This window comes from Sordaria macrospora, chromosome 4 (assembly GCF_033870435.1).
Source record: "Sordaria macrospora chromosome 4, complete sequence".
Classification (NCBI taxonomy): domain Eukaryota; kingdom Fungi; phylum Ascomycota; class Sordariomycetes; order Sordariales; family Sordariaceae; genus Sordaria; species Sordaria macrospora.
In genome coordinates, this window is record NC_089374.1 from 2,160,179 (window position 1) to 2,183,944 (window position 23,766).

General features: G+C 52.0%; 6 protein-coding genes and 1 non-coding gene across 7 annotated transcripts; 3 read left to right on the forward strand and 4 right to left on the reverse strand.

Annotated features, from left to right (window-relative positions):
* Positions 1-289: 289 nt before the first annotated feature.
* On the reverse strand, positions 290-361 carry SMAC4_13634. Its single transcript has one exon. It is a non-coding gene; the product is annotated as a tRNA-Pro (tRNA).
* Positions 362-1,222: 861 nt separating this feature from the next.
* Positions 1,223-3,252, forward strand: SMAC4_09389 (uncharacterized protein). The gene is made up of 3 exons (XM_003343875.2): positions 1,223-1,376; positions 1,448-1,620; positions 1,721-3,252. The coding sequence occupies exon 3, from the start codon at positions 1,848-1,850 to the stop codon at positions 3,048-3,050; it is 1,203 nt and encodes a 400-aa protein (XP_003343923.2). The 5' UTR covers positions 1,223-1,376; positions 1,448-1,620; positions 1,721-1,847; the 3' UTR covers positions 3,051-3,252.
* Positions 3,253-5,119: 1,867 nt separating this feature from the next.
* Positions 5,120-7,071, reverse strand: SMAC4_09388 (uncharacterized protein; the record flags this gene model as incomplete). Its single annotated transcript, XM_066090939.1, has 4 exons — positions 5,120-6,014; positions 6,066-6,340; positions 6,393-6,631; positions 6,690-7,071. The coding sequence occupies 4 exons, from the start codon at positions 7,069-7,071 to the stop codon at positions 5,120-5,122; spliced, it is 1,791 nt and encodes a 596-aa protein (XP_065946821.1).
* Positions 7,072-8,273: 1,202 nt separating this feature from the next.
* Positions 8,274-12,707, forward strand: SMAC4_09387 (uncharacterized protein). The gene has a single exon (XM_066090938.1). It carries the CDS (start codon positions 9,101-9,103, stop codon positions 12,464-12,466), a length of 3,366 nt encoding a protein of 1,121 aa, XP_065946822.1. The 5' UTR covers positions 8,274-9,100; the 3' UTR covers positions 12,467-12,707.
* A 273-nt stretch (positions 12,708-12,980) lies between these two features.
* SMAC4_12879 (uncharacterized protein) lies at positions 12,981-15,359 on the forward strand. The gene is made up of 2 exons (XM_003343873.2): positions 12,981-13,219; positions 13,341-15,359. Exons 1-2 carry the CDS (start codon positions 13,067-13,069, stop codon positions 14,430-14,432), a joined length of 1,245 nt encoding a protein of 414 aa, XP_003343921.2. The 5' UTR covers positions 12,981-13,066; the 3' UTR covers positions 14,433-15,359.
* Positions 15,360-16,515: 1,156 nt separating this feature from the next.
* Positions 16,516-18,453, reverse strand: SMAC4_09386 (uncharacterized protein; the record flags this gene model as incomplete). The annotated part of the gene is made up of 1 exon (XM_003343872.2): positions 16,516-18,453. One exon carries the CDS (start codon positions 18,451-18,453, stop codon positions 16,516-16,518), a length of 1,938 nt encoding a protein of 645 aa, XP_003343920.2.
* Positions 18,454-22,291: 3,838 nt separating this feature from the next.
* Positions 22,292-23,616, reverse strand: SMAC4_09385 (uncharacterized protein; the record flags this gene model as incomplete). The annotated part of the gene is made up of 3 exons (XM_003343871.1): positions 22,292-22,541; positions 22,972-23,289; positions 23,444-23,616. The coding sequence occupies 3 exons, from the start codon at positions 23,614-23,616 to the stop codon at positions 22,292-22,294; spliced, it is 741 nt and encodes a 246-aa protein (XP_003343919.1).
* Between the last annotated feature and the right edge of the window lie 150 nt (positions 23,617-23,766).

The window sequence follows — 23,766 nt, forward strand, 5'->3', positions numbered from 1 at the left end:
TATCGGTCGCCCATTGCCGCGCAATCGTTGAAAGCTGGAATAAAACAGCCCTCTTCAATGTTGAACCAGCGGAAGATGGCATGATGATAATCATTTTCGTCGTTTTCTTGTGGAAGGTTGAGTTACTGAGGGAAGTGTTTTGTTTTGGTGACGATGTTGTTGATTGCCAGCGGGAAGTCTCCTCCACACCACGACATCATCGTGGCGGGTCCACCCACGGCATCCACTCAAACACCCAATCGTACAGGAAAACCACAAAGCCAAAAAAGTGCAAAAAAGATTGCTAGAAGGGCTCAGCCAGGGTTCGAACCTGGGACCACTTGCACCCAAAGCAAGTATGCTACCACTACACCACAGAGCCGCCCTTGAAGCTGTTGTTGAATGGTTTGGCCAGATTATGAAGTTATATTGGGCAAAACCATGGGTGAAGTGATGAGTCATGCCGACGCCTGCAACTCTGACTTTTTGACTTCGAACTTCGAAGTAACAACAACCTGATCAGCGCAACGCCTGTCCTGCAAACTGACATTCGCATTAAAATGATTTAGCTTCAGTTTCATATTTTCTTCAAAAATTTAGCCACCTTTTCTCCTAGATCCCCGCTGTAACAACATCCGAGCCCACATGCATGCTACCTAATCAGACGTCTCCCCGTCCTCCACCGCTCCAGCAGTGGCATAACAGCAATCCTTCGACAAGGAAAAAGGCGTATAGTATGTGTAAAGAAGCTCATCTTCATGCGATGACCGTCGAATGATATGGCCAAGGGAAGAGGCCAAAAGATAACTAAACCCCATGCCAAGAACCCGCCAGTCATCAATAAATCAGCTCTTCATCTGCCGCAAGGTAGCAATTTCTCTCTTACTTTTCCCCAAAACACCGACGGGGTCTTGACAGCCCTAGTCTAGTTTCTTTTCAGCATCTCCAATGGTTTTTCTCGCACCTCCAGCTTCCGACGCGTATCGTATAGCGCACAATTGGAACGGAACGACATCCATACATACCAAGGTAGTCTCAATGTTTCTCTGGACATCGAATGATCACCGGCGCACCCCTCTACTTGGCGCGGCGGTTATTGAACCATGAGAAATGGCATAAATACGACGTTGTTCTCCCACACAACCTCATATTTTCTCCTTTGCGGTTTCATGGCCCGAGGACCATTTGACGGAGGCGACTGAAGAAACATCACGATACTGGCTGCTGATAACAACCCGACAAGATGGGCGCCCCACTCCAACCCCCAGTCATGGTCCTTCAGGAGTACCCCCTGGTAGCGTCCCTGGGAATAGGTGCCTTGACGGGCATCTTTTTCTACATTTTGTTCTGGCATTGGACTCATCCTTTGCGAAAGTACCCGGGGCCTTTTCTGGCGAGTAAGTTTGCTGCCTCCGGGTGCTCCTCCCGGATGAGAGAAAGTGGAAGCTAATGAATTTGAATCACACAGAATTCACCAACATCTACCGTCTCTACAGAACCGTACGCGGGAACTACTACAATGACCTGGTAGAAATGCACAGAAAGTACGGACCAGTTGTTCGTACAGCGCCGAATGTGCTTGACATCGATTACCCGGAGATGATCAAGACTGTTTTCAACATCAAAGGGGATTGGGCGAAGGTCAGCAAACTTCCATCAGCCACTCCCCTGATTTTCCACTCACATCCAGTCTTGCTCACTGCCACACTGCCGAATAGACAGAATTCTACCTCTCCTCCAGCGTCCTCGTCAACGGCCACCCCGTCTACAACCTCTTCTCCGAGCTCGACAAGGCCAAACACGCCGAAGAAAAGAAGCTCGTCTCCAAGTTATACTTCCCCAACGCCGTCTTGTCTCTGGAACCACACATGGACACAGCCATCACGCAGCTCTGCAGCGAGCTCGAAACCCGCTTCATCGATACCAAAGATCACAACGACGAGCCAAAAGAAGGCAAAGTCTTGGACCTAGGCGACTGGATCTCCCTCTACGCATGGGACGTTTTGGGCACAGTAACCTTCTCCCGTCCCTTCGGGTATATGTCTTCTGGTCGTGACTTCGACGGCTCCATCGCGCGGGCCCAAGACGCCATGTTCTATTTCGCCTGGGTCGGGTGCCTGCCCTGGCTTGATTACGTGTTTGACAAGAACCCTTTCCCGTTTATCAGTAACTTGCTAGGTCAGCCGGGGTTTAGCAAGACGAACTCTGCCCTTTCGGTGCAGAGGTTGATAGACCGGTACGCTGGTAAGGATGCCGAGTTCCTGGATACCAGCACGCCGGATTATTTGCAGAAATTCATGGCTATTAAGCAAAAAGACAAATCGGGGAAGATAAGGGATGAGAATATCGTGGGTTGGTTGATGATTAATACCCTTGCGGGAGCGGATACGACGGCTATTGCGATCAAGACTGCGTTGTACCATTGTGCGAAACAGCCGAGGGTTTGGAGGCGGTTGCAGAGGGAACTTCAGGTTGCTGAGCGCGGTTACGGCCCATGGGCAGAGACAGCAAAAGCAAGGACACCGCCGATCTCGTACAAAACCGCCCGCGCAATCCCCTACCTAGAAGCCATCGTGCGCGAATCGCTGCGCATCTTACCGGGCATTGCGTTACCTTTGGAGCGGTATGTTCCTCCCAGTGGGGTTCATTTGCCCACCCGCGGCACCGAAAAGACGAAAGACTTTATCCCAGGCAACCAAGGCTGCATCCTCTCCTTCACGCCTTACACGCTCAACAGGCACGAAGCAGTTTTTGGTTCGGACTCTGACCAATTCCGGCCTGAACGGTGGTTGCGAGACGAAAACAACAGAGAAAGCGAGGAAGACTTCAGGGAGAGACTCCAGAAAATGAATAACACTGATTTGAGCTTTGGTGGTGGGAGCAGAGTCTGTTTGGGAAAACACATGGGGTTGATGCAGGCGTACAAGGTGCTGGGGACGTTGGCGGCGAGATATGAGCTGGATTGGGTTGGTGAGGATGGACAAGATGAATGGAAGGTGGTGCAGAGTTGGTTTCCTAGGCAGGAGGGGATCAAAGTAAGGATGAGGTGGTGCCTGCCTAAAGGTAGATAGAGGTATCTTCCAACTACCACTCGGTGTGGAAAGAACGATAGTCGAAGGAAGAATGCCGGTAGACTTCCTGAACAGGAAAGAAAGAGCCGAGGCCAGGCTTCCGGGGAGAGAAACTGCGGACTACCTACCTTACATGCATGACCCAGTAGGTATGTGTGCTTTCCCACGTGTACATGTATTATTTCAGTCAGAGAAGGATTATTGCAGTCCGTACAAATATCGATGTGCTTAGGGCAGCAACAACTTCTGCAAGAGCAGCCGGAAATTATTGAGCTTTGCAAAAACTACATGCCAGCTGAGGTGCTTTGAACCACATCGCAACTTCTTCTACCTGATCCAGCCGAGAACAAGTGCATCAAAAAGATGCCCTTATTAACTCAAATCTCCGCTGCGTCTTCGGTTGAGTTTTTCCTCTCCTCCCCTTTTCTTCTGTAGTATCATTATCGCTCTCTCACGACCACCGCCACGGCACTCACAATGACCAGCCTAAAGGACCTTAATGGTTGGGACTGTCCGTTCACCCTACTCGCCCAGCAGGACAGCATCAAATGGTACCAGAAACCCAAGCTCCGTGTCCTGTGCCTTGTCTTGGTGTTTGCTGCCTTCACAGCACAGTGATCTTCACGCCCACTGGGCGATTCGATTGGAGGTGTTGGGCCGCGTTTACGCTACGGGCAACACATGATTTATACTGGCAATAGGCCTCGGGTTGCCCTCGGGTTAATGGTCTTTTGGTGGACATTTAGGGCACTGCTCTTATCTTTGTACGCGAGATTCACCGATGTGGCACGTCTCATGCCCTACGGGAGGCGGAAGTAGACGTTAAAAATAACAACAACAACAAAAGCACAGTGATCTTCTGGTTACGACTTGGCCATAATGAACAGTGTCCAGGAGCTTGAATCCTAGCAGAAGTGTATGTACCTTATTGATCTATTACCCCAAGAAATCTAATAATTGTTAGGGGTTATGGGACGTGTGAATCTTGATACATCGACTAACCACATTGCCTTTTGTTTACAGTCTTTGGGTATCCGGTTAGGAGCCGCTTAGGCATTATCACGGCCATGTACTCCCTGGGCGCCCTCTGTTCGGTCCCCTTCGTCCCTTTCCTCAGCAACCGCTACGGCCGCCGCAAGTATACATAGTGTGGACCATTGCCAGCTCGCGGGCGGAGAGAGGTTCGCGGAATGCGGCGATCCCAGTCTTGGTATTCATGTTCTTGTATACCCCGTAAGTTCCATTCTTCGTATCAATACCTAGAAATACCCTGTTACTCCAATCAGGAAACTGACGTTATAATATACTTGTACAGTTTCTACGCTTTAGGCTGGGGCACCCTCTCCTACCCCTACCTATCCGAACTTTTCCCCTATTACCAACGCTCTCAAGGTATCGCTGTTGAACACCTCACTAACCGAATCGCCCTGTTCTCCAATAACTATGTCAACCCCATCGCCCTTGACAAGATTGGATGGCGGTATTACATAGTCTACTGCGTATGGATTGCTGTGGAAGTGCTGATCGTGTACTTTTTGTTCCTAGAAACCCGGAACCGGACGCTGGAAGAGCTAGCGTTTCTGTGGGAGGGCGATGGGGTATGGAACAGGGTGAGGGAGAGAATGGACACTGTAATGGCAATCCAACTGCACGAGCTGGGATCCAGCATAAGGGAGGAGGAAGTGGAAGAGCCTAGAGGTACTGAGAGGGATGATGATGATGCTTCTCACTAATCCTAAGACTCCGTCGACGCAGCATTCGCTACTTAGCATCGCTAATTAGCATAGCTACTTATTATCGCCTTTTCCTAATATTACTGCTTTCATCATGTTACCCACTATCACTACCGCCGCCGCCAACGCCGCCGGTCGATTCCCGAGTCCTTTGATTCCGAACTGTAGCCCGGAACAACTCGAGTCGAATGTAGTGCGTAAGGTAAGGTATCTAACGTTCAACTTTCAAAAACACGCTGCAAACTGCCTTGGCTTTTTATGTTTCAGTTGCCAATCCTATTTCCTTCCGGGAACTTCTTACAGCATCTGGATGAAGAATTACATGAACGAGACCACCTAGCTATTCCCCTTCCCAAGCAACACCAAATTCGCTACATTCATCACAGCAATCAACCCCCAAACCAGACCCGCCGCAATCGTAGTTAACCAAGAATTCGCCATTTTGACTCCTCCCTCCCCTTCGTTGCCCCTACCCATCCATCCCCTCCTTGCCGAAAACAACGGCCTCTCATCTTCCTCCTCGCCTTCCACCTGATATCTCGCCGCTCCCGGCAAAACCATCATATACCGATCCCGGCTCGTGAACCAGATCAGCGGCGCCGTGACGAACGGCAACACCACGCTCAACACCACCTGGCTCCCCTGCAACGTGGCATTCAGCCCATCCCTTCCTACGGCGGCAGCAATAATGATGGAAGGCGTGATGCTTATTAGTCTGGTGACAAGTCGACGCAACCAGGGTCGTATCTTCCACCTCAATGCTCCCTCACTGACCATCTGTCCTGCGATGGTGCAAACTATGCCTGCTGAGATGCCTGACAACAAAAGGGCGAGGGCGAAGATGGTTCCTGCGGCTGGCGATATGGATGACGAAAGCAAAGAGTGGATGGCGAAAATGTCGGCGTCGAGCGCCTCAGCGTTGTTGTACAAAGAAGCGCCGGCGACAATGAGGATGGCCGAGTTGACGAAGAGGGCAAAGATGAACAAGGAAAGGGCGAGTTCGGCGATGGAGTACTTGAGTGAGTGTTTGATGGCGGACTGGGAGGGGATGTAGTGGACTTTATCGGCGTCTATGCTGTCAACGATGGACGAGTTGGCGGACACAGGTTCGGCAGGTAGGAGATTGTGTTGTTCGTCATAGGCGCGAAGACGAGGTTGCACGATACCGGAGCCAAGAAAAAGGCTATGAGGCATGACGGTTGCTCCGAGGATGCCACATGCTTGGTAAAGGCTAGTTGTGTGTCAGTGATCTGTCTATGTCAGGAACTAGAAGCCGACATACCCCTGCTGCTCGATCACGGCGCCTGAAGGTAGATAGCCCTTGAATACTTGGCCGACGCTCGTGTTGGAGATCATCGAGAGTTGGATGCAGAAACAAACCACTACGCCCATCACCAGAATGCAGACAAAGAACTCAAAAATACGCAGGCCTCTCATGTGGCCGGTTGGGTTGTAGAAGACGAGGATGAGCATGACATCGATGATTGAAAGGGCACATCCTGCTACAAGAGGTATCTTGGGAGACAAGAGGTTGAAGGCAATAGCGGTGCCGATGACCTAGTGACCCTTATTAGTTCTTGTCTATGCCCATGAGAAAACCGATACTTGCCTCAGCGATATCTGTCGCAATAATGGCGATTTCAGCCAAAGCGTATATGGAATAGTTCAGCCATGGCGGAAGAAAGGCTCTGCATGCTGATGCAAGGTCTAGGCCGGTGACTGTGCCGAGCTTGATGGCCAGACTCTGCAGAAGGATAGCGAATAGGTTACTCAAGAGGACAATGAAGAGTAGCTGAAAGCGGTACGATGCTCCAGCAGCGATATCGGTGGCATAGTTACCAGGATCGACTGTACGCAGTATCTTGTCAGTGAACTGAGGCTCGTGGTAGGTGACAGTGACACTCACTGTATGCCACGGAGATCATGAACCCTGGACCAACGAACTGGCTAAATGTGATGACCGCATGCTTGATTTGTTCCAGACGACTCTTCTCTTGGTTGACAGGGCCAGCCAAAGTTGGAGGTTCCACTTGAGCGGTAGATGGAGGTAGGCTCGGCTGCGGGTTGGATGACGACACTGGTGATGGGTGTGTCTTGGTCAGGTCGCCGGCTCCCTCTCGCAGTATCTGAAACGAGATTCCCGTCCTACCACCGCTTCGGTTTTCTCTCTGATTGGCGACCCCGTTCAAGTCGTGATTTGTTGTTAGGTCGGCTGATAGCGGGCTAGGGCTCTGGTTGAAGCCCTGGCTCCTTCGAGGCTCGTCTGTACGCGAAGAACTCGCACACATGGTGTCTTTGATGCGCTACTTTCCAACTCAAAGTTGGTTCTGGTGCAGCTTGTGAGGTTGGCAGGTCTAAGATCTGGTAGGGCAGAAGTGAGACACGAGTGTCTTGACAACGACGGACACTAGAACTACTTGACGCCACCGTAATCGACTCGTGCCGGGGTTCGTGCTCTTGTGTCTTTGACCTCAATGATCGATGATGCACACATAGGTTCGGCGACGATTGAATTCCCTACAAATGTCAATTCGGATCAGAGAGATAACAGAAGGCACTCAAGGTGGTAGGAAACAAGTGAGGCGAGAGTAGTGTTGGGAGAAGAGCTTGGAGATTGAAGCTCCCGCGTTTCCATTCCATCCGGATAAAGGTCCGGTCGGATGACTGGTGTAACGATCAAAATGTGAGTCTCGCCCGTGCAACGGAAGGCACAAGTGTTTCTCTGAAAATTGCGGATTGCCAGAGAATGGAAAGAATGGAAGCTAGAGGTAACCGAGATACCCGAAGAGGTTCTCATTCCTTCCTTTCTCGAAGCGATGCTTACTTGTATACATTGGATCCCACGCGGAAGTCACGATGGTGACCCGCCTGAAGCAGTCGCGCACACTGCACAGCTGGTGTCCCTGTTATGCAGGTGGAAATGAATGACGAACGCCATCGACGCCCATCTTGCAAGAACGCACAGATGGCCCTTCCGCAGGGAAGGTGCTCACGGTGTCGGTTCCTGCCGAGGATTCGGCGTCCGAGTCTTCGAAATGAGCAGCCACTGCAGTGCTGAACAACCCGCTGAATCTCCTTGAAAATCGTGTTTCGGTATAATTGAACCCTGAAACCGGTGATTGCGCAGTAGTATGCCCAAGGAGGACAACGACCATTTTTTTCATTTATTCTGTCCTTCTCGAGAATCTTGGCCCCCTCCGATAACACACAAGCTCGAGGATCCACTTCGGACAGACGTGCTGTCTTTGCTATTGATTGTTACAGTCCTCCTGCAGTCTCCACCACAAGACTTGGGTCTCAACTTCATCGCTTGCTCGTTCTTCTCTTTTCAACTTTTTCTCCAAATACCCCCACGACTTTTCAACACCTTGATGGCATCCATCTGATTATCTCTACGATTGCCCAACCGTCCTGGATGAGGCAATCGGCGGCCAACTCACGGGAGCCATTGAACAGTCCGACTTTGCTGCAGTGAAGCATGGCTAACAAATGACATACACTCGCTCGCCTTACTCGATTTGAAGAAGCAACTTGATCACCGTGATGCAAAATATTCCACGGCCGCTTCACCAGTCACTGATATGGCCCGCGGCAGGCTGTCCATGTTACACTGCAGCGTCAGGGGTTGAACGGGTCAATCCCGATGCCTGTCCTCCACTCTCTTTGTTATCATCGTTGCCGAGTGGTCACCGGCCTTTTTCTTTTCTCCATGTCCTTATTCGTCTATCAGAGATGCCAGATGGCCAAGTGGAAGATGGCACACCCGACGGCAAGAAGCAGATCGTAAAGTATCATGTCTACTGAACCTCCAACCGGAATGCATCTGACAGCCAATCCCTCCTCCATTCCTTCCGTCCATTTCCATGATACCTATATCGCTGTTACCTCTCCCGGGCACATCGGAGCTTCTTCACATCGACTACCTAGGGTCCATCCATTCCATCACACCTGCATCTCGTGTTCGCACGCACCTTGTACTCCCGGGAGTGTTGGCCGTTGAGGTTTACTTTATAAAACCCATCTACTCCAAAGCAGTCGAGGCGCATACATCAAGCTTATGCCACTATCCTCCGTGTTTGTCACCAACTTACTTGAAACCGCCCTCAAGCAGGATGCCTTGGACCCTCGCTGCTCATCTAATGGACTCGACAGCATTGCCAAAAACACAACCGACTGGCTTATAAACAGGAGAGCACCACCCCCACGCGGACAATTCCTTCGCTTCCATCTTTCTTCAGAGCGAGTTCGACATCTGCCCTACAACATACCATACAAAATACGCAATAGACATCATTTTTCATCAGTATTCGCTTTACGATGGGTTGCAATTCAGGTTGCTGCGCGCCGTCCAAACGCCCTCTTTCAACTACGCCTGAGGAGGTCCCAGCGTCTTCACATGGTCGTGGAGACCATGGATCCAACACGAATGACAGCCCTACGAGTTCAGAAACTACGGCATCCTCTTCTGCAAATATCGGCTATGGAGAGTATTTCGACGACGAGAAAGGAACTGGCCAGGGAATTAGGGACCCAGGGGCACAAGAGGGGAAAGACTACACGATCAAGACGACGACGGACAACTGCCAAGACAGGTGTTGTGGTGGAGAGCCAAGCGAAAACCAGGACAGCAGTCAAACTCTACGGGAGCCAAGCAGAAAGAGTGGGAGTCGCAGGCCTGAAGTCTCTTCATCTTGTGCGGCCAGGACCGAGGCATGTTGCAGCCCACCACACCAAGAGTATGGTTCCAATTCTCACCCATCACATTCCGAAGCCTCTGAAGAACCGTGTCCAGTATTACACGGCTGTGAGGGGCATTCTCACGGCCAGAGTCACAGCCATGGCCATAACCACAGCCGGTTCCCAAATCTCGCCCGAACGTTCAGCGCCTTATCACAGAAAACTTTCAAGAAACACCATACCCACGAGTCAGAGTTTCAGACTACTGAGCCTATACCTACAAGTATACCTACAAGTATCCCTACCAATATCCCTATCAGCGATAAGGAGTTCTCAACGGCGAGTTCCAGCATAGCACCGGCTCAGTCAAGGAGCGGGCAATCGGACGGTACATGCGATCTGGAACAAGGTCTTTCTGGATACGAGCATGTTGTTCTCATTATCGAAAAGATGTGCTGCGGGCAGGAACTCCACCAAGTGGCCGCTAACATCAAGGCCATCAAAAACCTCAAAGTCAGCGTCCCACACAAACAAGTCGACTTTGACGTCAACCTGAGTCTCGCGTCGGCTGCCGATGTGATCGAACTGATTCAAAGGTCCACTACCTGGAAATGTGAGCGGGTTATCGAAGGAGCGTGTAGCCTCGACATTGTCCCTAACAATCCGACCGAGTTTGTCTCTAAACCATTGCCGATGGGAGTGTCTCAAGCATCAGCCATCGACAAGAAGATGGTCAGGATATACTACGATCCTAAAGTCGTTGGCGCCAGAGATTTGGTGCAGATTGGTTTCGGGGCTCCTTTGACGCTCGCAAAAAGCTCAGTCGACCAAAACATCGCCGCTGGCTGGAAAAACGTTCGTCATTTGTTCGGTATGACGATGCTCTCTTGGATATTGACCATTCCTGTTATTGTCTTGGCGTATCTTCCACAATCTGGAAAGCGGATGATTTGGTACGGATATGCATCACTGGCGCTGGCGTCACTTGTCCAAATACTCGTTGCCGGCCCTTTTTACCGCGAGGCTTTAAGTCCGCTGCTCAAGTCAGGGGCCATCAACATGGAGTTCCTGGTTGTGCTCAGCACCACTACAGCATACATCTTTTCTGTGGTGTCTTTTGCCCTTCTGGTATCCGGACATCCACTGTCGACAGGGCAGTTCTTCGAGACAAGCACTCTGCTTGTGACTCTCATCATGGTCGGTCGCTTCCTTGCCGCTTACGCGCAGCACAAGGCTGTTGCCTCGGTCTCCAAGGTCAAGTCTCTCCAATCCCACACCGCCCTTCTTGTTGACGAAGACGGAGGCAGCGAGAAGGAGATTGACGCACGACTGCTTCAGTATGGGGACTACTTCAAGGTTATTCCAGGAGCTAAGATCCCCACCGACGGCATTATTGTGGAGGGTGATTCGGAGGTGGACGAGTCCATGATCACTGGCGAGTCTCGGCCGGTCGTCAAATCCGAAGGATCTGCGGTTATTTCAGGGACAGTCAACGGCTCAGGGGCGCTCCGAGTGCGCCTCACAACTGTTCCCGGCAACAACACCATCAGCATCATTATGACTATGGTGCACAAAGCAAAAGTGGCCAAGACCAAAATTGAGGGCATTGCCGATCGCGTCGCTGGTTATCTTGTTCGCGCTGTTCTCTGTTTGACAGGCATCACCCTGATCATATGGTGCATTGTTGGTGTCAAGGTACACAAACTTCGTGCTGCCGAGGCCATCGTTCAAGCGCTCACTTATGCTATCACTGTTCTCATCGTCTCTTGCCCTTGCGCCATTGGACTGGCAGTTCCAATGGTCAATACCATGGTCAGCGGCTTGGCAGGTGACAGAGGGATTCTGTTCAAGTCATTAGGTGCCGTGGAAATTGCCCGCACAACATCCCACGTCGTGCTTGACAAAACAGGCACTCTCACCAAGGGGCAACTTGACGTCCAGGATGTGCGTTTCATGGAGAGCGACTCCAATATCTCCAAGTCCTTACTACTTGGTCTGCTGCATGACATCAAACATCCAGTCGCCGCCTCAGTGTCTACCTATCTCCTCTTCATGGGAGTAACGCCTGAAGTCATCAGTCACCAAAAAGCTCTTCCAGGTAGAGGGGTCGAAGGCCACTCACCATCTGGCCAAGTACTCCGAGCTGGAAATTCACGCTGGCTGGGTCTCGAGTCCGATCCCTCTGTCCAACACATATTCTCTCAAGGCCACACCGCCTTCTGCTTCACCATCGACGGTTGCCTAGCAGCCATCTTCGGTCTCCACGACACTCTCCGTCCCGAAGCACCATCCGTCATCGCCCAACTCCGCCAACGAGGCATCACCATCCACGTCATCTCCGGCGACGACGACCTCGCCGTCCGTTCCGTCGCCCGCCAACTCGACATTCCCGAGCACAACATCCGCTCCCGCTGCAAACCCGAAGAAAAAGAAGCCTACATCAAACACCTCCTCATCCCACCACTTTCGGCCCGTACCCACTCCCTCTTCGGCATCTACCTCACTCCAAAACTTACCAGACCACCCGCCGTCCTCTTCTGCGGCGACGGCACCAACGACGCCATCGCCCTTGCCCGGGCCACCATCGGCGTGCACATGGCGGAATCCAACGGGCAAGCCACAGATGTAGCCGAGGCGGCCGCGGACGTGGTTTTCATCCGATCTAATCTTACCGGCATTCTAACGTTGATCGAGATGAGCGAAAAGGCAATGCGCAGGATCAAGTTCAACTTTGGCTGGAGCTTTGTGTACAATGTCTTTGCGATCTTGTTGGCTGGGGGATTGTTTGAGTCCTTAGGAGGTGATGGAAAGGGGATCAGGATACCACCACAGTATGCGGGATTGGGGGAGTTGGTGAGCATATTGCCGGTTCTAGGGGGCAGTCTGACGTTGAGGTGGGCGAGGTTTGCGGGTGATGTTTCCGGGGAGGTTCATAACGGAAGAGAAGATGAGAGGTCAAGTAGAAGCAAATGGTTTCAAGGATGGAGTTCATGGCTGGAGAGGTGACGCTTCCTCGTTGAAATAGTTGGGTTTAATAGTGATTTTGGATACATGACCTCTGGGAAAAAGTAATCAGGTGTTGAGGGAAGGGTGTTGGCTAAGGTAGGTAAGGTAGGTTCGGGTTCGGGTTCTTTGGAAGCATGGGAATTTGGGAACATTCGTGAGATTCACTCTTTACCAGCCCGGGTCATGGGCTTTCTCAACAGATATTACTAGAAGGCATGCAATAATGAACAGATATTTATTGGTACGTCTCAATTCCTCGTTCATTGGTTTCCAACTCATTACTCTATAGAATGCCTCCTGGGGAAACCACCGTTGACATGTTTTAGATATGAACTGATTGATAACAGAACTGACTTCAGGGGCATCGTTAACCAGTTTTATTACATGCTTGATGTTTTTCAATAATTGTTCTCGAACATATTCACTACCAAAGGATTCGAACAATTCGAGGACCAACGCACGGACCACCCATGACCTCATCGAAGCTATTCGCGACGATCAATCTCCACGTTCTCCAAACCTCCTCCTGACAACTGACGCGCAGCAACGCGACACAGCAAAAAAAAGTCAATTCCACGCGCGCATCGCATCGCATTACAGATGACAGACACAGGCAAGGACGCCATGCCGCCAATCAAAGCCCCGCCCAATCTCCCCGAACTCGTCCGGACAGCCTTCAACAAGGCGCGCGCCTCGGGCGATGTCAACTTCTATCCCACCCAAGTAACCTTGGTGGACGTCAGTTCTATTCCTGTATGTTGGTTGGCTTCTTTTCTCTCTTCTCTTTCTCTCCTATGCCCAATATCATCCATCCTCCATCCCATCACTTTAACCTAATCCTAACCTCCCGCTAACTCTCCGTGTGTCCCAACAGTTCCAGCTCCGCTTCTCCCCCTCCCTAGCCAACAAGCCCAAAGCGCCCAAACCCGTCGGGATAATCGACCACCGCGCTCCTTCGCCGCCGTCTACTACGTCTGTCGGTACCGTGTCACCTGCCCCGGAAAAGAAACTAGTCTTCGACCCCTTCGACAACCCATCTCCCCCAATGCTCGTCTGCCCACTCCCTCCCTACCATAACCTCGTGCTGAACAAATTCGCCATCGTGCCCGAACACTTCATTTTGACGACTACCGAGTATAAGGAGCAGACGCATTTGTTGGAAAGGGAAGATTTGGAGGCGACGAGGGCGTGCATAGAAGCCTACCAACAGTACACTGGCGAAGAAGGGGGAAGGGGGGACAAGGAGGAAACCAAGCTATACGCCTTCTTCAACTGCGGTGAACACTCCGGGGCAAGCCAGCCGCATAGGCATTTACAGCTGTTGGTTGTGGACAAGATGAGGGAGGGGTTGGAGGGCTTGGAAACAACGAGAGAAGGGAGGTGGGAAGTTCTAGCGCAGCGGTTGATCGACGACACCAAGGAAACAATAACCCAAAAACTACCGTTCAAGACTTTCGCTGAGCGTTTGACGCCGGGAATGTCGGGGGAGGAACTACACGCCCTTTACCTCCGGTTATACAGACGTGCTCGTGACGCCGTCCGGCAACATCATCAGCAGTCTTCCCACCCATCACCAGCATCGCCAGGATCTCAACAATCATCCCAACAACCGGAAGACCAAAGCAACGGAGCGGATGAGATACAAACTGGCGGCGAAGCAACGATATCCTATAACCTAGCCATGACACGGGGCGTGATGGTTATTGTTCCTCGGTTGGCTGAGGGGTCGGCTATTGTTGAGAGGAAGCTAGATGGTAACGGAGAGCAAGGGGAAGAGGTGGTGGGCAAGCTAGCTCTCAACGGAACCGTGTTGGCGGGCACGGCGCTGGTTAAGAGCCAGAGGGAGTGGGATGCATTGAGGAAGAACCCGAGCAGGGTGGGGGAGCTGTTGGGTGTAATTGGGGTTCCTAATGGGCCTGAGGTGGAGGAGAGGAGAAGGAGCCCGGAGAGGAAGGGGGTGTTGTGAGGAGGAGATGGGAAGGAGGGGACAGGTGCTGGATGTCCGTTTGTTGACAAATCTCAGTACATCCGTTGGAAGAAAGAGGCGGGTGCCGGGCCTCATGCATCGTGTGTGCCGGATACCGGTTTTTTTTTGGTTTTTTTTTTGAAGGTTGACGACCTTCTCCGGCACTCCGGCTACGACGTCTGCACACCACACCTCTGAACAGCACAGCTGGACGACATATCATCATCTTCAGCAGTTAGCGATATCATCGATTGAACGGGCCTCTTATAATATCAACTCGATAACTGCGGCAGAGTTTTATCTATCTCTGGTCTAACGCCGGGCCGCAACCTGGCCAAGCTTCTAATATGCCCGACCGTTTGCATCCCATTTCTTCGTCTCCCGAACCGAACCCGAACCAAACCGAGCCGAGCCATGAATACCAGAAAGCGAAGGAAACCGGTAAAAGCAAACCGCTGGAATGACTGAACTCCCAAGAGTGATAGCTACTATGGTAACCGGAATGCACCGCCAGGCCTTTTGCCTAAACCCCTTTTTCCACTCCTTTCCTTTTTCCTTGGGTTGCCTTCCTGCCTTGCTGTGTATTCTGTCCTGCTAATCCTTTTCATTCCCTCCTCATTCCCATCCCATGGCGTAAATGCAAGTAATAACCGTCTCATGGCCTGCTGTCCATTTATTTCTTATGCTTCTTCTGCTTGTTTTTTTCCTTGTGTGTTCCTCCTGGCCTACTCTTTCCTCGTCAACTCCTCTCCCCTCCCTCTACCGTTGCTTTATACCACCACTGTTTAGCCTTTTTAGAATCATGCAACCTGTATGTTTGCTTACTAATCATCTGTGCATATATGTGCTTGTAGTACCTGTATCCAGCCCCTTCTGTATCGTACAAAAAAAGTGTACGGTGCCGATACAAAGGGGACTTGTACATGTACACGCCAAGCGGCCCACTTGTGTGTCTAAAAGCCTAGACAGCCATCAAGGGACGGGTGTGTAAATGGAATGAGTGGAATTGATGCGGGTAGATAGGAGAGAGGAGAGCGAGAAGAGGAACGAAGAGGAAACAGAAAGGAGAATGGAAGATCACTCCTCCATGTAATCACCATCCGAATCCTCATCATCATCCTCCTCCTCCTCTTCCTCCTCGGAGTCCAAAGCATCAGAGACGTCGTAGTCGCCATCTCCATCATTGCCGTTGCCGTTGCCATTATCCTCCTCCGCATCATCGCCAAGGGCACTCATGTCGAGCCAGTCAGAGTAGGCTAGGTTACCATCACCCTCACCATCATCCCTCTCGCTCTTCATATGAGTAGAGGTAGTGGTAGTGACAGTAGCAGCAGCCTCGTGCCTAACACCCCTCTCCTCACCTGAAGAAGGCCCAGAAACCGAGCCACGAGCCTGGCCATGAGCCTGAACCTGACGGGTAGAACCAGCCCTCGAATTGAAAGAGGAAGAGGCTGAAGCAGACCGAGACTGAGAAAGCGAGTGGTAAGGACTCCGCTTACTCCTCTGCTTCCAAAAGTCAATGTGCAGATCCTTGCCCTTGGCCAGCTCGCTGCGCATCAGCTCCTCCCACCGCTTGCGGACGGTGGCGTTGCCGAACTTGTAGGAGCCGCCGCGCTCGAAGATGTAGTGGGCTACTTGCTTCCAGGGGATTTTGGTCGTGGTTGTTGGGATGCCCCTTTGTTGACTGGGTTGGTGGGGTTGGGACTGGGATTGCGTGGTGGTGTTGGGGGATGAGGCGGAGGTGGAGGGGTCCGATGACTTGGCCTTGGACTTTGAGGCAGCGGAAGAGGTAGAGACCAAGGAGGTGATACTCATTGCCTCACCGGCCGGACCGGGGGTGGGACCTGTGGTGGAAGACGACGACGACGACGACGACGACGACGACGACGACGACGACGACGACGGGGTGGAGGACGATGTCCTGGGGTTAGAGTAAGTAACGCTCAACGGCCCCTTGGCTAGGGTGCGAACGGCTTGTTCGAGGAGACGTAACTGTTTCATCACACTTGTCAGCACTTTTCTATCACCATCTCTTATTATTCACCACCACCACCACCACCACCACCGCACCACAGAAATTGCATTACCACCAGCACCGAGAAAATGGGGAATAAATACTCACATCTTTATCAGTCCACTCCGGCTTCCGAACTCTCTCCTCCCTACTCTTTGTCAAAGTCCTGTACCGTCCTCTCAGCGTCGACTCCGCCTCCGTGAACCGACCAATCTGCGCGATCTGCTTGTACGACTTTCCTTGCTTGCGAAGACGAACCAGCAGCGCGTCTTGTTCGGCTCTCTGGCGCTTGAGGTGGTCGGTTGCTGTGACGGGGAGACCCCCTTGGGCGCGACGCTTGGTACTACTGGAGGAGGGGCCGGAAGATGGGTGGTACGGGTGGGCGCCGTGGTTTTGGGTGTGGTGGAAGGGTTGTTGGTGGCTGCGACGGGGGTGGGACATGGACGCGAGGTGCCCCTGCTGGGGGTGGTTGGCGTGGGAGGGGATGGTGTTGGGTTTCATCATCAACTGGTGATGATGGGGAAGACCGTGAGGCTGGTTTTGACGATGTCCCCAGTGCATGGACATGGAAGGAGAGTTGGGGTGGGAAGGAAGCATCTCTCTCGTGGCCATCACAGCGGGGTTATAGCGAGGGGAAGGCGGGCGGCCGCCACCGCCGCCCATCCGATGAGGAGGGCTGTGAGGGAGGGACTTGCGCTGTGTCTGTGCCCGGCTTTGTTGTTTTTGTTGTTGTTGCTGGACGTAATGGGGATGGAGTTGGCTGGTGTTGATGTGACTATTGCCGAACTGAGCGTTGTTGCTGACGCCAAAGTCAATGGGCAAGGGCATCTGGTTGTTCTGGTGGAAGAAGCTGTGGTCGCCGAGAGGGGAGGAGTCAGGCGATGGATGAGGCGTCGGCGTCTTGTGGTGCTGATGTTGTTGATGGCTGTTGTTCAACCAAAGCGAGCCGGGCGAGACGGACAGTGGTCCCTCGGCCTTCATGTCCTGATCAAAGTGTGTAGGACCCGAAGCCGATGATGGGTAATCAAATACCGTGCGGTTAGAGATGGGGCCTCGGAAGAGGATATCACCACCGCCACCACCGCCACCACCGCCGCCGCCGATGGTGCCAGAAGAGGGGGAGGAAGACGGATGATGGGTATGTGAGAAGTTACTACCGCTTCCATCAAACGAAACGCCGCCCGACGCCAGCTGGCCGCCGTTGAGCATGACTGATGGGAACTGGCCCTGCTGCTGAAGCTGAAGTGAGACACCGCCGACAGAACGTCCAAAGCTGCTGCGCGTAGGGCTGGGAAGGCCGTCACAGAGAACTGAGGGGTGACTAGTCGCATCAAATGGGTTAATGGGGCTTGATGGCATGTTGGTAGAGGACATGCCTCCATCAGACATGTTGTCGAATGCAGACGATGACGAAAACCGAGGTTCATCAAACATTGGCTCAGCAGCAGAGACAGCGGAGTACTGGTGTAGGTTGTGCCACCTTGGTTCAGCTTGTTGATGGGAAGCAAACGAGGGTGAAGCCGAGGTGATGGATGGTTGCGACGACGATGGCCAGACTACGAAATCTGACATGTTGGCAGTTTGTTGTTGCTGCTGAGAAGGGGCACTGCCGGCATTGTTGAAGAGACCAGAGGTGTCTGTCTCAACAGATCCTTGGAAACTCGACAAGTGAGGGGGGAGATCTGCTGGCTGTTGTTGCTGATTCTGCTGACCCTGACCGGGATAAGCAGACATGCTGCTGCTGCTGCGATGAGAGGTGGCGGTAGTGGTTGCGGTGCCAGTGGTATCCGAAAGGTCCATGTAGCTCCCTTGGATCTGTTGCTGTTGGAAGTAATCTCTGATCAGTAACATGTTCGATATTGGTTTGTTTGTAAATGAACAAGTGAACAAAGAAAAAGGGAAGAGTGGAAGGGAAGATGGAGAAACAAAACAGAAACAAAACAAAACAAAACAGAGACAGAAACAGAGACAAGACAGAAGGAGAAGAGAGAAAAAGACTCCACACATACCGGAGCGGGAGACGAACCCCAGCTTGCGTCACTCGTGGGAGAAAAGGACTGTGCGTCATTACTGGTACTTGGGTTGCTGCTCTCGGTGGTGGAAGGCCGATGGAAGCTGCTGTTGCTGCTGTTGGCTTCCTGTTGGCGACACGTCTCGTACTCTGGAGATGATTCGCTCCATGTGGCGCCCACAGACGGCGAACAGCTCGCAGACATGGTGGAGGAGTCAAAGGACATGTTGAAGTGGGAAGGGGAAGTCATCATGTCCATGTCCATGCCCATGTCTAGGTGAGGAGTCGAAGACGTGGGGTCAAACTGATGAGGATTGTGATTATGATGGAAGTTGTGAATGGAAGTGGCAGAGGCGTTGTTGTTGTTGTTGTTGTTGTTGGAGTTGGCTTGTGCCGTTTGGCCACAGAAGTCTTTTAGATTGTTCACGGATTTGTTCCACTCGTGGTTGTCAAGGTTGTCAAAACCGTTGTGAAGAAGAGGTGGAAAGCCGGCTGTGGTAGCAGTTGCGGATCTGGGAGCTGGTTCGAGGAAATTATTGCGCCAAACCAATTCGTCGGTTTCCTCCATGTCTTGTTGAGAGGGTTTCAGGTTACTGATAAACATCTCTTCGTGGGCTGTCGCCTTCTCTCTCAGTGGAAGGAAAGAAAGTCGGCGGCGGTGAGTTTGGGTTGCCTTTTCCAAGCAAGCCTGTTCCTTACGTCTGTCTGTTCTCTGCCCGTCGTCCAGGTCCTTGATGCGATGGTGGCCAGACAGACCAGTCGGGTGTGCGAGCGATTCTCACCACACAACTGCGGTCAAAGTTCTCTCGATAGTATCTCTCCGTAGAGGTACGGATACCTTCGATTATTTCTCCTCAATTCTTCTTCGTCTTCTCAATCTTCACCGCTGCTCTGCGCCTCTTGCGTGGCACTTGTCTTGCGCCAAAGGCTGTTCTGCTGTTCTCCGGGTCGGTGGAGGAGGATACCCCGCAACGATGCCGCTGTGGATGTGGTGTGGTGATGCGGGAAGGGATCTGGAGAGTTCAAGAAACTCCTCTTCCTTGCTTGCTGCTGCCTGACAACAACGGTCAAGAATTGGTCGGGCTCGTGCGGATGTGGTGCGGCCAGATCTGGTGGGATATTTTCTGGTTCGTCATGCAAGAATTAAGTTGGCAGCCGAGGACGAACTTTCCAGGTTCTCTGGGTGGATGGATGCCTTGGGACTCTAACCACCTGTTCCTTTCACAGGGTTGGATATGCTTGGCACAAAGTTGCTGGCTGCGGTGTTGGGGAGATGGAAAGGCGGGTGCCGGTGCGCGGGATGCTCCCAAGGTTTAGTGAATAGGAATCTCAGATGACAGGTGAGTGTCGGAGTTCGGCGACTGGAGGGTCGAGGTATGTGCTCGGTAGATCCGAAAAGAGACGATGGAGAGTGTGACAATTGCAATATGACAGAACAAGGGGAGAAAGAAGTGGAGGTGGCTATTCCTGATGGAAGTCTGAATGATGGTTCACCACGTTTCAAGTGTCTCGGACTGGAACAACAGATATACGGGGTCGGTGATATCAAGTTATCTAAGTATTATTCTGATATCTCTTCGTCGACGAGTGCCTGTCTTCCCCGCAAGCTACCTACTACATGGCGCCAGGAGTGGGTATCAAGGGGCGCATTGTTTTGCCTAGTGTCCATCCCCCATTCTGTCATCCCATCTCTAGCACCGGGAGATTATGATGGAGCCTGATGGTGGTTGAGGCAGGTGAAGGGCGGCGACTCTGCTCATTGGGGATGGTGGATTTCCTAGATGGGATGACAGATCCCTCCTTTCCGTTGAATGGAGCAAGTTCCAATTTCTTATTCTTCTCGTTCATGAAATGAGCTCACGAGGAAAACATTCGGGCCGCATATCTTCTAGGCCAATTTTCGAGTCCGGCCAGGGCCCGCGAGAGAGCTATCATATCTCACGGCTTCTATCAAGTGACAGGAGGCTCAACTGGACGGAGAGAACGTGACCATTGCCTTTCCTGGTCTCGGCTTTCGGTTTGCAGCCCCATCAGCAGCCCGGTGGCGAGCAGGGCCGTAGTCCTGGCTACCCGTGCCTGCCCGCAACTTTGCCGTGACTATACCGTGGAACGGGGAAAGACGATTCCGGCTAGCCACGCTCAGGAAGGGCCACCATATGGCCTCGACTCCCACCTGCTCTTTGGCGACTGGCCGGTCTCCTGTTTGAGTCTGAGCTTCTTGAGATGTCAACTCTGCAGTGGGCCCCGGGGACCAGGGCAGCATGGGAGTAGGAGTTACTAGTCTGGGGAGATGATGAGCAGAAGATGCAAACAGTGCAGCCTCTTTCCCCCGGCAGAATGCAGGAGTACATACCGTGTACGTGATGAATATTCGGCCAACCACTTTTCACCCTCAAGAACTCCCACAGCTGTCATTGATGCTACCCCCACGTTAGAGGTACTGTTGGGTACTTGCAAGACAGACAGGCGGGAATCGGGAACCCGTAGAGATGGGGAAGATCGATGATCTACCACGGCGTTGGGCATATTGCATCCACTAGAAAGGCCTGGCTCCGGCCTATCGTCTGCAACGAGGTAGCATCCAAAAAGCATGCCCTGCAATTAGGGCCAAGTGTCGTCTTATTGGGTGGACGTCAATTTGTGGATGACGCTGATATGCAGCTGCCATGCCAGGATACGACGTGGCCAAGGAGGGGAATTGAGGAATGAGAGAGGGGCTCGGGGGGTTTGTTTTGATTGTTGACTTTTTAGACAAGTAAACAACGGCATCAGGAGAAGGAAAACCCTTTGCAGAGACTAGCAGGAGCTGTGCAGTAGGCTAGTCTCTTAAACTAGTAGGAAGCATGGAAATATTGCTCGGTCATAGCACTAAGCAGACGGGTTTTCAGTAGCAAACAAGTGATATCAGATAGCTCGTGGGGATCTTCCTGCGGCTTCCTCTTAGCTCACTTGTCAATAATAGCCAAACAAGGGACATGTCTCTTTTTTTCGCCTCACGGACCTTGCCGAGCTTTCCATGAGGCCGGCGACGACCAGCACGACTGCTCTTTCGAATTGGGAACGCCGTGCATGCCTCGGCTCGGCGGGAACCATCCGCTTCAACGGCATCAAACCATGAGTGGGAATTCTATGCTGCCGATTCGTCGCGTGTTTTGCTTGTTGAACGTTGGGCAATATTTGATACCGAATTCCTGGAATCTGGGAGTTGCGACGGCTCGCACAAAGTTTCCTCTTCCTTGTAATTGGCACACTATTGTACCGGTGGGTAATTGGCAAATGAAAAGCATCAGATGAAATGCTTGGATAGGCAGGCTAGTAGCTACTGTCTGGCATGAGCGGGATTGTCATACACAAGGCCTGAATATGACGTTGAAGGAAGAATTCCACTCGGGATAAAGTAGACGGGACGGGCAAATTGTGTTGCCAGCCTTGTTATTGTTGCGCAGCCTTCATCACCATCTGGTCTGATACCTTCTTCGGACTTGATACGCCGGTTTCATATCCGAGAAGTTGGCCTTCTTGAGCCTCTTCACCGGGAGGCCGTGGGGGTGAATCATGTAGATGGGTACATCGGTCCCGGTTCATGCTCGTAATAATTGTCGTTTGATGTGTGTTGTCATTGCCGTTATGATCATCTGGACTCGAAATTTGACATGTTGCAAAACCAACTGTCAACCAACTGCTCAACCCCCGTGGAGCATCTCGGAACTTCCTTCCCCTTCCCCCTTCCCCGCGCCGTGCCCGTCTCTTTTTGCCTTCCTTCCAAGACAGCCGCAAATGCGCGAAATCCATCATCGACCCATATCATGCAAACCCCTGCGGGAGATTTACTGCTTATGGAATCCGGGCCACCAGTTCCTTCCTCATCTTTCCACCTGTTGCGGTTCCCACGGCCACGATGCTCCTGCCACCCTGCTCGTCAACAACAAACTTGATAGGCCCAGCGGGGATCTCGCCGCGGAGTGTTCCCTCCCACTTGATGGCTTGCGCAATGACAGGGCAAAGTTGCGTGGCAAAATCCACCGGCTTGATGTTGAGTCTCCCGCCATACTGGGTGGGGATATTCTCAATATCAATCGTCTCTCTCAGTGTGGGCATTACATCTTCTTTCTGCACAATGATCAACTTCTCTGCCGTTCACTGGTCGACAAACTTGTTCAACAAACCCCAGATTTTGGAGAAAGATGACAAGGTATTGAGGACCTTTCGTTCCATCGTGTCAGCAAAAGAAAAGAAACAATCATCATGGTAACAGGCACCCAATGTCAAATATCAAAATGCATGCGACAACTCACATAAACCCTAGCCACAACCTCGGGATAGCAAGTCGCCAACAGCTTGCTGATATCCTGGGCATACGCCCGCACGTTCCACGCCTGTTTGAAGGTGAAGCTGGCAATATCGACAAGATAAACTGCGCTCGTCAGGGGTACTTCGACAGGTTCTGGCTGGTCTCGCATGGCCGAGCACAGGGGAAGCACAAAACGAGCCAGATAATCATGAACCAAAATGACCCGTCGCGCCGGTCCTTGCCGTAGCTCGTCGTGGTGACTGTGTCGAGAGAGGCGATATCAAAGATGCAAATGGGTAGGCCGCGTTTGTCCCGTCGGCCGGACCAGTGAGGGTACTGCGGTAGACGGAGATTGAGAAGGATTAGCTTGGCTTCGCTTTCACGCCCGTTCGTTTCCAAGATTTTCTTCATCTTATTGCTCATCTGCTCATCTTGATAAAGGGTCGCTGGGTCTGGTCGTACGTACCATGCTCTTGGTATTTTCAAAGTCATTGATGCTGATAGTGTCGTACGCGGCTGTTGCATCGACTGAGGAGCGGATCTCTCGCGCTTTCTCGAACTGCTGGAGAGCTCCATCTACGTCGAAAGAACGTCCACGAAGGAACTTCCTGCATTGTTGTCAGTTTTGTTGTTCATGTTGGTGAAAGAGCTTCAAAGTAGTTGTGAAGACGGGATGAAAGCGGGTAAAGACCTACAGAAACGTTGTTTCATCGTTCAGACCATCCCGAACGTCTTCGTTTGAGAGGCTTACCGGGTGGTCAAGGTATCCCCGGCTGCGGCAGAGCTCCAGTAATGCGTCAAAGGACGCCTGCTCTTTCTCAGTAGGTCCCAATGCAAGGGGGGACCTGATAGGATTCTGTATTTCCATGGCTCTTGTGTGCTAAGGTTGAGCAAATCTCAGATTTCGATCATGATCCTTTCTTTGACCATGAGAGGTCCAGGTGGGTACAATCCTCTAGTTATCAACCTCTCCCATTGATAAGAAGCCCATGGCCTCACTTTCCATCAACTGCAACTC

What these genes read in the sequence shown, in the direction of transcription:
- SMAC4_09389 (XM_003343875.2), top strand. Translation starts at nt 1,848, where the DNA reads ATGGACACAGCCATCACGCAGCTCTGCAGCGAGCTCGAAACCCGCTTC.
- SMAC4_09387 (XM_066090938.1), top strand. Translation starts at nt 9,101, where the DNA reads ATGGGTTGCAATTCAGGTTGCTGCGCGCCGTCCAAACGCCCTCTTTCA.
- SMAC4_12879 (XM_003343873.2), top strand. Translation starts at nt 13,067, where the DNA reads ATGACAGACACAGGCAAGGACGCCATGCCGCCAATCAAAGCCCCGCCC. An exon ending in TGGACGTCAGTTCTATTCCT is followed by an intron (nt 13,220 to 13,340) that starts GTATGTTGGTTG and finishes GTGTCCCAACAG; the next exon opens with TTCCAGCTCCGCTTCTCCCC.